General features: G+C 40.6%; 2 protein-coding genes across 3 annotated transcripts in view; both read right to left on the reverse strand.

Moving 5' to 3' along the window:
• On the reverse strand, nt 1-7,535 carry LOC102198557 (kelch-like protein 41b). Of its 2 annotated transcripts, XM_005744239.1 has the most exons (6): nt 6,294-7,530; nt 5,236-5,393; nt 4,756-4,863; nt 2,408-2,593; nt 505-651; nt 1-402 (listed from the first exon to the last, which is right to left on the reverse strand). In XM_005744239.1, the coding sequence occupies exons 1-6, from the start codon at nt 7,404-7,406 to the stop codon at nt 291-293; spliced, it is 1,824 nt and encodes a 607-aa protein (XP_005744296.1). In that variant the 5' UTR covers nt 7,407-7,530; the 3' UTR covers nt 1-290. The 2 variants fall into 2 exon arrangements, with proteins under 2 accessions (XP_005744296.1, XP_005744298.1); XM_005744241.2 differs by lacking the exons at nt 1-402; nt 505-651; nt 2,408-2,593 and adding an exon at nt 3,924-4,029 and having other exon boundaries at nt 6,294-7,535.
• A 3,347-nt stretch (nt 7,536-10,882) lies between these two features.
• LOC102210360 (collagen alpha-1(XXVIII) chain-like) overlaps nt 10,883-12,844 on the reverse strand; it is a 46,425-nt gene continuing 44,463 nt past the window's right edge. Inside the window, exons 33-34 of the mRNA XM_005744284.1 lie at nt 11,969-12,163; nt 10,883-11,807 (exon numbers count right to left, since the gene is read on the reverse strand). Of these exons, the coding sequence (XP_005744341.1) occupies nt 11,800-11,807; nt 11,969-12,163 (203 nt within the window). The 3' untranslated portion in view covers nt 10,883-11,799. The remainder of the gene's footprint in view (nt 11,808-11,968; nt 12,164-12,844) is intronic.

Below are 12,844 nucleotides of genomic sequence, written 5' to 3' on the forward strand. Positions count from 1 at the left end.
TGAAGTTTACAAATGTTTATTTTACAAAAGGGAAGCTAGAAAAGTGAATAGAAATCACTCTAAATTGTGATTCCTATTCACTGTCGGGATGGCGCAGTCCAGAAGCAAGTGTTTTATTGTAGAGATAAAAATCATCTTAGTTCAGAAAAAAATGAATGTCAAAGATCAACTCGACGCACAGAAATCTGAGTAGAGAGGATTAGGAGGCCAGGGGGTAGCTCGCCTAAGGAGGAGAGGGTGACAGAAGGTGTTGATGGTGGGGATGTGTAAGAAAAAGAAACTGCTTCTGTCTACAGTTTAGGCATCTTTGCAGCATTGAGGCGCATAGAAACACAGGAGGATCCAGCAGCATAGCGCATCTCCCTCAGCATGCCGCTCCACTGCTTCTTGTCTTCCTCATACCTAACAAGAGCGAGAATTGGGTCATTTTTCCCAAACGAGCAAAGTAGCAATATAAAAAATAAAAGCCTGTAAATCTGGGTCCCTCAACTTAATAAGACTTACTGCCAGACATCAGTGACCTCTGTGGGAGTCACCTCCTTGTTCTCCATCTGAACCATAGCAAAGCCACCCACAGCGTAAAGCGAGCCACCATTGCTTACTAGGTTGACAGAGCTTCTCTCCTGAGGAAACTCTGTGAAGGGCTCCCACCTGAGGAGACACAACATTAGGAGAAGGTAGGAAATAAGTCTAAGCTATCCCTGTTGTTGTAGTTTGTACCGCAGTCATTTTTTCCAGTTTCAGTATTTCTCTTTTCTTTTGGCAGATAACTGAACTGTAGTTTATCAAAGCCAAATGAGTGCAACACTTTTTTTTAAACGAAAAAATTCTGTTGGTTATAAACAAGTAAATTAACCAGTCCTGTAACTTAAATGTATTTATATTTTGCACTTAATTGCAGAAATTTTAATGTCAGAGTTTAAACTAGCTAGCTTAAATACTGTTAATCTGAGCCAATAGGCTCCAGTTAGTTATAGCAACTACATCGCTAAAGCAAATCTAAATCAACCTGATAGAGGTTCCTGCTGCAAATAAATAAACCACACTAAGATAAATCTATGTTTTATTAGTATTGAGGCTCCTTTTAATCCTATCCAGATACTGCACTAGCTAGGGCAGATAAATCGCACTGAGAAGCCAGCTAGCTAAAATTATTAGAGAAAGGTTTGACTCAATGAGCATGAAGAACCAGTGAGCGCTGTGATTGTTCTAACCATCTTGGGGGAAGTGGGATGATTTTAAATGTGACATGTAATAAAACATCCTGTTCTACCACATCCCAAAGGTGCTCTACTGGCAAGGCTGGACTGGTCATCTGGCATTTTGGGCCAATGGATTGAAAGGCCGCTGCCGTGCAAGCACTGATGGGGGCCCATTGGTTCATTTTTATTACTGACACTGTATTGCCCAATTAAATCTCTTAAATGCGATCAGCCCCTCCCCTCCCCTCTCCTCCCTTCTCTATTCACTGGTGCAGCTTGTGGAAGAAGTTTAGTGTAGAAGAAGTGAGTAAAAGGTAGAGCTGAAAAGCTAAGAGAAAATAATAAAAAGAAACTTAAAAATAGATGCAGCAAAATGGGTCAAATTAACAACATATTTGTTGTTGGCGCTGCTGCACCGTGAACAGCAACTAGTAACCAGACCTCACAGTTACAGGAGGCTGCTGCTGAACCAGCTGTGTAGAAGTGAGTAAGAGATGCAGGAAGATGAAACTCACATGATAAGAAGATAGATGGAGGGACATAATTAGGAAAGGAGCAAATGGCTACTTTCATCATGAGCCACTGCTTATATCTAAAATGTAGCAACTAAGAAATAACCCAAAAACAACTGTACCTGATGAGAACCTGTTTCAATATCTATAATCAAACAAAAACATAAAAAATGCATAATATGTGTATGCTTGACAGATATACATATTCTTAAAAAAAATAATAAGAAGAAGAAAATGATGGTTGGCCGCCTGGACCAAAAATGCCAGGGCTGATTTTTTTTTGTCCCAGTCCAGCCCTGTCCACTGGAGTAAACCTTGTGACTGGTGACTTGAGCAGTCTGTCTATCTCTGACCTCTAACATGAACAAGAGGGCTGCTGCTTACTGGATACTTTTCAGAACATTCCCGGGAAACCCTAGAGATGATAGTGTGGGAAAACTTCAGTAGAAAATTTCAGTCGTTTCTAAAACCCTTAGACCATGACTTGCTCCCTTAAATGACCCTTCTTACCCATTCCGATGCTCAATTTGAACTTGAGCAGACTTCCTTGACCAGGCCTACATGATGCACTGAGTTGCTGCCATGCGATTGGCTCATTAGATATATGCATTAACAAACTGCTGAATAGGTGTACCTAATAAAGTGACCAGTGAGTGTTCTCATTTAACAGGAAAGTTGCAAACATATTCATACTTGTTCGTTGCAAAGTCATAGGCTTCACACGAGGCAGTGAGGCCTTCCTCGTTGACTCCACCAACCACTATGATCTTGCCATTGTGGACAACTGCTCCAAACATGGCTCTGGGTGTCTTCATGGCGGCCTGCTCCCTCCACTCTGACTGTTTGTGGTTATACACAAACATCTTGTTAAGGGCTTTGCTGTGAAGATGAAGGAAAGATGTGGGACTTTCAGCATCAAAAGCTGTCAAACTTTTTTGTTCATTTTTGGTGTTGATTTGGTGATGTCACCTACACAAATAGATGCAATTAATGGGTGCTTTAAGCATCTTTTTTGTACAAATACGAAGCTCTAAAATGAAAATGATGATAATTTAAATCAATTGCTTTTAAATAAGGAAAGATACATGTTTGTTTACCGACAAAGAAATGTAATCTTAAAGCCAATGTTTAAATGATTGATTATAAAAATGTATCCTCATGTCTTCATTATTATTATTATTTTTTACTAATTGGACTAATGGACTCACAGTGTGTTTCAACATGAAGCCTTCATTAAAAAAAATCATGACTTCTCTATTTGAAAGGGCACAGCCTCTAAACACCAATCAACAGGAACACATTTGAAGAAAGAAAAGCTTCATGTGGATAAAGAGCAGAACAGGAGTGAGTAAATGGACTAAAAACTGTTCTACAAGAAAAGAAAAGAGAAATGGCACAAAAAGCAGTTAGTAAACGTAATCTATATAACAAACAAAGGTGTCCTGAGAAGGAGCTCTTAAAGACATGGGGACAAAATTAGTAAAGGTTCACAAACCTTTACTAATTGCAGTCAATGTTAGGTTGACATTCATTGTTACTTAATCCAAAGACTGAAAGTCTGAACAGTGATTCCATTTTCCTCCTAAATAAACATTTGCTGTGTCCGTTTTGGAAACAGTTAAATGTTGTTAAATGGGCAAACGGAGCAGCTAGACCAAAAAGTATTCTTATGTGGTTACAAAACTAACCAATCTTTTTTTAAAGATCTGAATTTAAAGTTTAAAGTTGTAACTTAAAACTGTAACTTTAGTTACGACAAGCTGTTCGGTGTAGAGAAAAGTGCTGGAGTGAATGGGCTACTGTAGTATGCTGTAGAAAAGTGCCATTTACCCTTACCTCTTGCTCTTATTTTCCTCTTGGTTGAGACCTTCTGGTGATAGTCCTAGCTATATTAACCCTCGGAGGGTTTAAGTCAAAAAAGGGTCCCTTTTTTGACTTAAACCCTCCGAGGGTTAAGCCAGGTCGAGCACACCTGTTTACATTTGATAATTAGCAGCCTGTTTTACTGACAGCTGAAATCAAGAGCTGACTGCATGTCTTATTACAGTTTTAAAGCCTAAGGTTCATTTTGTTGTAAAAAGTGTGTCCCTTCCCAACTCTGGCTTCTATCGCAGGCATAGAGAGAGAGGAAAAATAGCATATGCTGGCTGTAACAAGAGATGCACAGGGCTGGTATTTTCCATGATTGCAGCATATATTAGATTACACACTCACATTTATTCAGCTATCTCTGTGGGGACACCCATCTCACATTCTTCACCCAACATTTCAATGGCTCCCCTCTGGGCGACGCCTCCACTGCATTTCCTGCAGGACTGAGAGGAGGAGAGCCACCTTTGTCCCCAAAGCCACTCTGCTTTTTAACTCCAGCCGGTAAGACCATTTCCCACACCCATAAACATAAACTACACTCTTCTTATACTACCGACACTTTATTCATTTTTAGTCACTTACAGTTATTTATTCACCTTTCAGTCACTTTAATTTCAAAACCGTGTAATTTTAAAACTGTATATATTGTATATTCTGTGTATTTATTATTTCACTCTTATTGTCCTTATCTTCAACGTTATGCTGCTCTGTTGTTTGTTAATTGCTCCTTGGGGATAAATAAAGTCTCCTGATTCTGATTCTCACAATAAACACCCTTGTCTTAAATATCACGACAGAATACAAAACCCATACTAATCTTTACCCTAAGACTATAGGATAATCAGTGAGTGTGGTGGAGGTGTGATCCCTGGCCCAGCTACAGGGGAGGGGTGGTGCCAGGGAGGTTGGAGGGACAGGTGGATGTCATTGATGTCAAGGATTTCCCTTTTTCAGTGATGTTGGAGACCAGAGGGGGAGGGGTGTGCAGCTGACTGGAAGTTGGCTGCCATGTGTGCCGAGCGGAAAAGTATTACTGTGTGCTTGATAAAAAGCTCAAACCGAATGGTGTGTTGGGTCGGAATTCTTTGCAGTGAGCATTCAGATTAAAGTTTCCACTCTAAAGTATAAGAACAAGAAACATACAAACATACAGAAGGTCCTTTACTCACTTGTCATCCGTCTTTCCTCCAATGCTATAGACCAGCCCTTTGTGGGAGACAACTGCATGGCCGTGGATCTTCAGGGGAAGCTTTTTGGTCTCGCTCCACCTCATCTTCCTGAAGAATGTGACAATTGTAAGCAACTGAACTCATTAAGTGTTATTCTCTTCCCTTGAATTCATTGCTTCTAATTTCTTTGGGATTTTAAAAAAAAAAGTTATATATATGAGTAATGTCAATAACTTAAATGGCCCACAAATGAATGCAAGAATGAAAAAAATAAAAATAAAAATAAAAACAGCCAGAGCCGATCAACAACTTCAGATTTACCATAATTAATTAATTAAATTCAATACCAGAAAATCCTTAGTTAAAACAAAGAAATGCAATTAAATCTCCTTGGTTAATTATCACCTAAAAATGATCAAATGTGAGATGTTTAATGAGAAATGGGGGAAGTAGGGATCAAAACAAAGAAATACCACTGACTCAGTATCATAGCACATCACACTATCCAATGATTCATTGGACTGGAGGTCTTTTCCAGCCACAGCAAACAGCAGGTTCTCGCTCTCTCCGATGTTAAAGAGACATCTTGGAGAAGGCATTGGGGGCAGCGCGATCCAGTCTGAGCTGAACGGATCCAACTGTGGAGGAGGAAAAAAAACAAAACTATAACTCACAAGAGTGGAGAAAGCATACTTTTAGCACCCATTAGCTCTTTGTCTTTTTCACCTCATGAATCTGCTTGTTATGCTCCATGATATCCGCATATTGATTATGCTGTAAGATACAGCAGTTCAAGGCCTCTATCACATTCCTAATTGTGTATATTGCTTAGACCTGATGGATAATGTAATTCATCTTTTATTGGAAAGAGAATTCAGATAGAACTATGTTGCAGCCTTTTTGTTATCACATGCTAAAAAAATAACTTTCACTTATATTTTCCTTCTAGTTTATGTATAGTTTGAATAAGGAATTAAAATAAAATCCCACAAGATGGTTTAGGTTAACTGATACTACTGCTTCTTTTATCCACTACACTTGAAAACTAGTGCTAGACCAGCTATCATTTAACTTTTAAAAGTTTCACAACCACCATAACATCTAAAGCTAACTATGTAACACAATATAACCCAGTGATACTGAATCAGATTTATACTGTATTTCTGTACTGTTGATATAAACATTTAATATAAAAAAACGGACTTTTTCCCTGCCTTTAAGCTTCTTGCTTCTTGCAAAAATGAGACTGTTTGCTGTTTTCAAAGTGTCTTGGTTTCAGGATGAGGAACACATTTTACTTCAAATAAGGAATATCCTCAGTTTCTGGTTCATGTGACATTTTTTCAAGTTTCTCTACCACTTAGTAATTAGCTAGCTTTGGTGCAATACCGTCTTTTTGAGTGATTTCACCCAGCAGCAGCCAGCGACCTCCTGCAACGACTCGTGACCAGTCAGGAAATATACATTTTTCCTTACCAAATAGGAGATCGCCTACTACAGAGAAAAGATAATGTCAAATGAAAAGAAAACCTCCTCACCAAATATGCATAACATTGCAGAGGAACATCCTTGTTTTCCTCATCGACAAAGAGTCCTCCAATGATGTATAGCTGGTTCTTCTTTGTCACCAGGCTAACGTGGTTACGTGGCACCTGCTCGGACATGGCTGCCAGGAAGCACTCGTTCTCACTGACGTCATATCCCACTGCTGCCGTGTCATTGATCATCAGGATGAAGTCACGAGCATACATGCCTTGTCTGCGATTATCATTCAGGAATCCAGGGAATGGACTGTCCTCCTCTTCACCTCCTTCCTTGCTGGCCCCCTCCTCTCCCTCATTCTTCTTGGGTTTCTCTGGCAGTTTGCCCTTGAAAGCATCCCTGATGACCTGAATCATCTTCTGAAGCTCTGGGTCAGCTTTGATAATCTCTTCAGTCTCCACTCTCTCTTTGAAGTATTTCTCAGGCAGGAGGCGGAATCGGATACAGTTGAAAGCATCCTTCAGGACCTTGAGGCGTTTCTCCCTGTCATGGCGGACCCAGGCCATGACGGCTTCGAAAACCAGTTCCTCTCTCTCAACATTCAACGAATCTCCACCAATAATGGCAAACAGTTCATGGGCTGCGAGTTTTAGGAATTCCTCTTCCTTATAAAGGAGTTCAAAGCGGTCAGCAATGTAGTTGCGTGCTGCGATGGCGAGCCTGGGACAGCTGAGCACCAGGCCCATCCTAAAGATGGCCAAGCAGTTACCCAAGGACAGCTTCTTCTGAAGGTAGTTGACACACACTGTGAAGACAGAAGGGATCTGGAACCTGTTTGCCACAGCAATTATATCCTGAACGTTGTCATCGGTGAGATCAATTTCAGCTGAGTAGAGGTACTGAATAATCATGTCCAGGATGGAAGGGTTAACATCCTCAAGGACCACCTCTTTGGTGTTCTCCACCTCCTTCCCATCTTCAGTAAAGAAAATTTCCCTGAAGTAAGGGCTGCAGGCAGCCATGATCAGCCGATGGCAGGGAAAGCTACGATCGCCTACCTTCAGGTGACAGTCCACAAACTTGTTCTCATTCAAAAGCTCTTTCAGGCCGTCCTGGAGCAGGGTGCTCTGAAACAGGCGCAGCTCCTCCTTGATGGCGTTGGGGTCCATGGTGTCAGGAGGTAAACAGTAGGAGAACAAAGGAGTTGGTGGAGAGAGGAAAGAGACAGTGGCCACAGGTCCTCTTGGCAGTCAGTGCTGGCTGGAAAAGGCAGAGCAAAGAAAAGGTTCCCTGTGTGAAGACCCTGCAATTTAATCCTGTCCCACTCTAAATATAGTTCCCTCTGGCCCCCTGAATGGTTCAGCTTCTATGGAATTTAACTGGGCCAAATCACAGTGCACCACAGGCCAGGGTTGAGCAGCTGCTGCCATAGACTGAAAGAAGCAACTGGCTGGGGATATGCCACCATGATTCAGCTCCCAGAGTGTCACAGGGTAGGTAACAGTGGAGACAATGTGGTCACATCCTACAAATAGCTTTCCTTAAGCTGGAGTCTTAAGAGACATTTACAGCAATCGCTGTCATATTCAAAATAAGTGCACCCTCTTAAAGTTGGACATATTGTTCACTGGCTCATTGAGTTTTTTTGCATTTACATTTTCAGATAATTATAGCCACTGATGTGCTTTTGTACTGAAACATACTCCAATTTCCATTGCTTTGCATTATATTATTGATATCAGATTTTGCAGATAATATAAAGTCAGTTTTAAATTGTGGCACATCTCAACCTAGGACCAAAAGATTCCCCCAACGTTATGATACCATCCTTCTTAAGTTCTTGTTTTATCATAGTAAAAAAGTAGCCTAAATAAGTAAACCTATGACAATAAAAGAAAAGTGCTATCAGTGCTTTTTTTAGGCTTATGAAATGAGATAGTATAATACTCACACAAGAACTTTCAGGTGAACTTCGTTCCAAATGAAAACCACCTGTGTTTAACTGTGAGTAGGTTTTTCTGTTTGATGTATTTTAACATTATAGTATTGCATCAAGTCTTGGTAGCTGGGGATCGGACCGCCAGGGCCTCCACTCCTGGCCACCGCTCACAATGCACCCGACCCCTACAGTGCCTCCTGCGGTGGGCCTGCAGGAAGATGGGCCCATGTCCAGGGGTGCACACAAGTGGTCTGCAGGTGCGCATGTGCTTTCAAAATAAAAGACGCACACCAGATAAGAAGTTGCAGTGCATGTTTGCGTACATTAAATTTTCTGGAGGAGAACAAACATTTGTTTAGAACACTTAAAGATGTCGAAGAAGCAAGCTCCTTTAAGCAATTACTTTGGTGTTCCTCCACCTCCAAAGAAATGTCAGAAGCGCTTCTTTTGCGGTTCAGACTCCTTCTGACATTGCAACTTCTTATCTGGTGCGCGTTTTTTATTTTGACATCGCATGCGCACCTGCGGACCACTTATGTGCACCCCTGCCCATGTCCCTTTTTCGGGCTATGCCTGGCAAGCAGCACAAATGGGCTTCCTCTGAAGAGTGGCTGGGAAGTTCAGCCATCTGGGAGGGGCTCAGAGTAGAGTCACTACTCCTCCACATCAAAAGGAGCCAGTTGAGGTGGTTTGGGCATCTGACGAGGATGCCTCCTGGACACCTCCTGGGTGAGGTGTTATGTCCCACCGGGAAGAGGCCCTGGGGCAGAACCAGGACATGCTGGAGAGATTATATACCTCTTGGTGTTCCCCCAGACAACCTGGAGGAGGTAGCTGGGGAGAGGGAGGTCTGGGCTTCTCTACTTAGGCTGCTGCCCCCGCGACCTGGCCCTGGATAACCAGAAAAAGATGGATGGATGGAGATAGCATCAACAATTCACTTTAACTGACAATATTAACATTTATATTTATGCTAATATCTGAGCTCGAAGTCAAACAGAAAAATATTGACGAGAAATGAAAAGAAATGAAATTCAAAATCAATTCATGGAAATCAAATGCTAATGGATTACAGCAGACTGATAGTCCACCACAAATGGGTCATTTGTAACGTGCGTTTGTGCACTTTACAGAGAACACAAAAAATTCAGGATAATAATAAGCTAATGTGGCAAGTTCATGTAAATTACTCACATGAGCAGGAGTCTATTGATATGAGTGAATTTTGCATAATGACAGCAAAAATTGTCTCTAGAAGAACTTCTTTCCACCAATCAGCATTATTCAGCACTTTCCTTGTTGGCTGTTGGTATGTGTCAGCATGTGTGTGTGGCACTCCGCTATTGAACCTTTTAAAACACTCTTCCATTCACCAAGATGATTTTAAAATGAAAACATTTATTTGATCTCCTTGGTCTTGAATGGATGGATGGTCACACCGCAGAAGTTACTACAAGATGTTAAAATGCCAATTAAAAAAGGTAATTACTGGTGCGTCTGAATCAATATGAGTCTTATTCCTGTTGCCTGATAAAGTGAGGAGTGTGTAGAGTTAGGTAACATTTCTCCCGTGGGCAGCGCTAAAGATAGATCACACTATGCCACTTGTCGAGGAGTGTCTAATGTAATTTAAGGAGAAGGATAGAGCTGACTCTGCCACTTCCCTAAAGCCACAGGAGGTTAATTATGCACACTTACACCATATTGAAATCACATTTAAGTAGCCATTTGTCCAGGGTATTAAGGGACTGTATAAAAATTACTGTTGGGGAAAGTGGATCAAAATTAAATTATATTTTACTCTGACTGGCCCCTTACTCTCGTTGGGTGCTTACTTGTTTTAAAAAAGATGGAGTTGTTTCGGTCGGTCACCCACCACCCAGCCTTTGTAACCTGGCACACAAAGCATGCCCAGGTTGAAGACATGTACAGGCATTTCAATATATAACCGATTACAGAGAGGAGAATGTTGCAACAGAAAGATGTAAAACCCTTAGCGATCACTTAGAAGAAGTTTAAACAGGAAGCTATTTATATTCTGTACCAGCGCCAATGCAGAGGTTTTTTTCCCTATGATCGCGTATCGTCAGAAGAACATTGCCCAGATTCTGGTGTTTTTCAACACAAATATAAATGGTTACAGGGCTGAGGTAATAATAAAGCCCGCAGTGATCACAAACAAAGTTTTACCCTTTTCAAATGGGGCATCCCAACTGTGGAGATGATTTGACTGTGAAACCAATGGACATCACCCACATTAACATTACCTGATTTACTCTCCTTTCTGACCAATGCTGACCAACATTTACAAAAATAATTTCATGTTGTATTTAATGTGACTTAACATAATTGATGGAGCTCATGAAGTCATCATGAAAATAGTCACAGAGCATTCCATCTTTTATATTCAGTCTATGAAAGCCTATGTTAATGTTCATATCTGAACCATTAACCATCAAGAACCATGAACTGCTACGCTAAAAGCAATTTGGTTTTATTATGAGCCTTGATGAACCGTTGAATCAACGCACTGATAACATGAAACATGTTCCAAACTTTAAACATCCTCAGTCAAAATGTTTCTCCTAATAATATTAATAAATACTACAAATGCCGATGTTAGGACACTTTTTATATGATCAATTTTGGGATTTTTAGGAAGGCTTAAATAAAATATAGACATTGGAAAAGAATAAAAGTCAGCTTTATTTTAGAAAAAATACCCCCATACTCCAAATCATGTTTATACAATAACGTTGGTGCATTTTACACATATTACTTTAGAAATGATTAATCAAAAATGTTTGATATTAAATGATGACCATGTAGCACTTAGTACAGTATGTATGAATGCAGTCAGTATAGCCTAGCAACAAAGATGGGGTGTTCAACAGTAGGTTTTCTGCTCATACAGCAGACGTCAGTTATGACATTAATACTTGTTACCCAGTAGAGGGCAGTGTGTGTGAGTATACATGTATGCATGTATTTCCATTATTGTTACAGCTTGTGAAGTGAAACAGTGTAAACATTTTTCATTCAGTAAATCTAAGAAAAAACACATTCAAATGCTCAAAAAGATTCCATAAACTTAGGAATCATATATATGAAAAGAAAAAAAAACTATATTTGATCGATACAAGGCATGAGAAGCTTCATCTCTACTGTGTGTTTTTAGTTTTTTGTGAATATGCACTAATAGACCTCAGAGTGATTGAGTAAGGAAATTAAATCTATATGACAAGTCATGAAGCACTGGAGTTATTAGTTATAGTCCATCTTTTCAACACGTTTGCAGCACTCAGGCTTTGTATGAAAAAAATGATCTGTGGGTATGTCAAGTCCTTTGGAACTCCTAACACGCTACGAGCCAGCCCTCATCTGTATTCCTGAGAGAAGACGGATGATCTCCTGCCCTATCTATCCATGCTACGTTCCTTTTTTTTCACTGTAATTACAAGAGATCCTGGAGGAGGAGGCAAAAATGTGGAGATGATACAGAACACCAGTGTACATGTATATGCCTGAGAATTATGCTAAAACTTCACATAACCCTGTGAAAAATGGCTGGTCATAGCTGCCCCTCCTCGAAATGTAGGCAGATGTGTGACGGATGCCCTCACTCAGCCACCTGGAAAAAAAATATATGAGAAAGTCAATACTCCCAAACATTTGGATCGAAGCGGAGTGTCAAAGCCTCAATATTTCAGTCATGAAATAGGCAAATAAAGCAGCAAGGTGTGAAAGACATAAAAGACAAAAATATGGCTGACATAAATCATGAGAGCATACCAGTTGATCTGACTTCCACACATGTCCTCTTGCACTCGTCCTCTGTGTCAAATCGATTTTTGTTGCCATTGCAGCCTCCGTACCAGAACTGGGCGCACGCATTTGCTTGTTTGTCATAGTACCAGCGGATGCTGTAGTCCCTGCACGTGCCTTGGTCCAGAACCAAGCCACAGCGGGGGTCCAAGGGGACAGTCTCTGCAGGAGAAGATAACATATGAATGAGAGAACTTGTTTCCACCTAATCTAACCTCAGAGTGGCCCTTTCTGCTCCGTTTCTTCACCATGCTGTCAGAAAAGAGCAGATTGCACAAAATCAGCCACACTGCATCAAAAATAATTGGCTTCCCTGTTCTTCACCTTGCTGCGCACACAGCAGAAAGGCCACATCAACGAAAGCTGCTCCCTTTCTGCTGCCTGTACTCAAAGCACACTGGACTGGAACTCCAAAGGAGCTTCATCTACTCCATCAGGTGTCATCACACCACATTTGCAGCCATCTCAAAACTGAGATTGCTGACTATTCGTTTAATGCCCCAGTGTCACTATCCCTTATCAGCACTATACTATACTGCTATCAGCACTATACGGACAAAAATATAACAGGGTGCAAAACACAGAAAACATTTAAACATGAACGGATTATTATGTACCACCCCCACACTGAAGGCAGAGGTTTGGATTTCAGTAATTATCTGATATCATAAGTAATTTTCTGTGCCATTATTCATTTCAGTTGTTGACATTAACATCTGTTTGCAGGTTCTTATAAAAAAATATTCATGTCAATTCAATTCAATTCAATTTTATTTATATAGCGCCAAATCACAACATAAGTCGCCTCAAGGCGCTTCATAGATACAGAGAAAAAAACCCAAC

This window comes from Pundamilia nyererei, unplaced genomic scaffold (genome assembly GCF_000239375.1).
Source record: "Pundamilia nyererei isolate P.nyererei 1_Seehausen unplaced genomic scaffold, PunNye1.0 scaffold00141, whole genome shotgun sequence".
Lineage (NCBI taxonomy): Eukaryota > Metazoa > Chordata > Actinopteri > Cichliformes > Cichlidae > Pundamilia > Pundamilia nyererei.

Bases quoted from the DNA above. Each gene is read 5' to 3' on its own strand.
- LOC102198557 (XM_005744239.1), bottom strand. From the start codon at position 7,406: ATGGACCCCAACGCCATCAAGGAGGAGCTGCGCCTGTTTCAGAGCACC. The intron at 2,594-4,755 runs GTGAGTAAAGGA...TCATCTTCACAG, and splicing joins GGAGGAAAGACGGATGACAA to CAAAGCCCTTAACAAGATGT. The intron at 403-504 runs GTAAGTCTTATT...CGCTCTTGTTAG, and splicing joins GAGGTCACTGATGTCTGGCA to GTATGAGGAAGACAAGAAGC.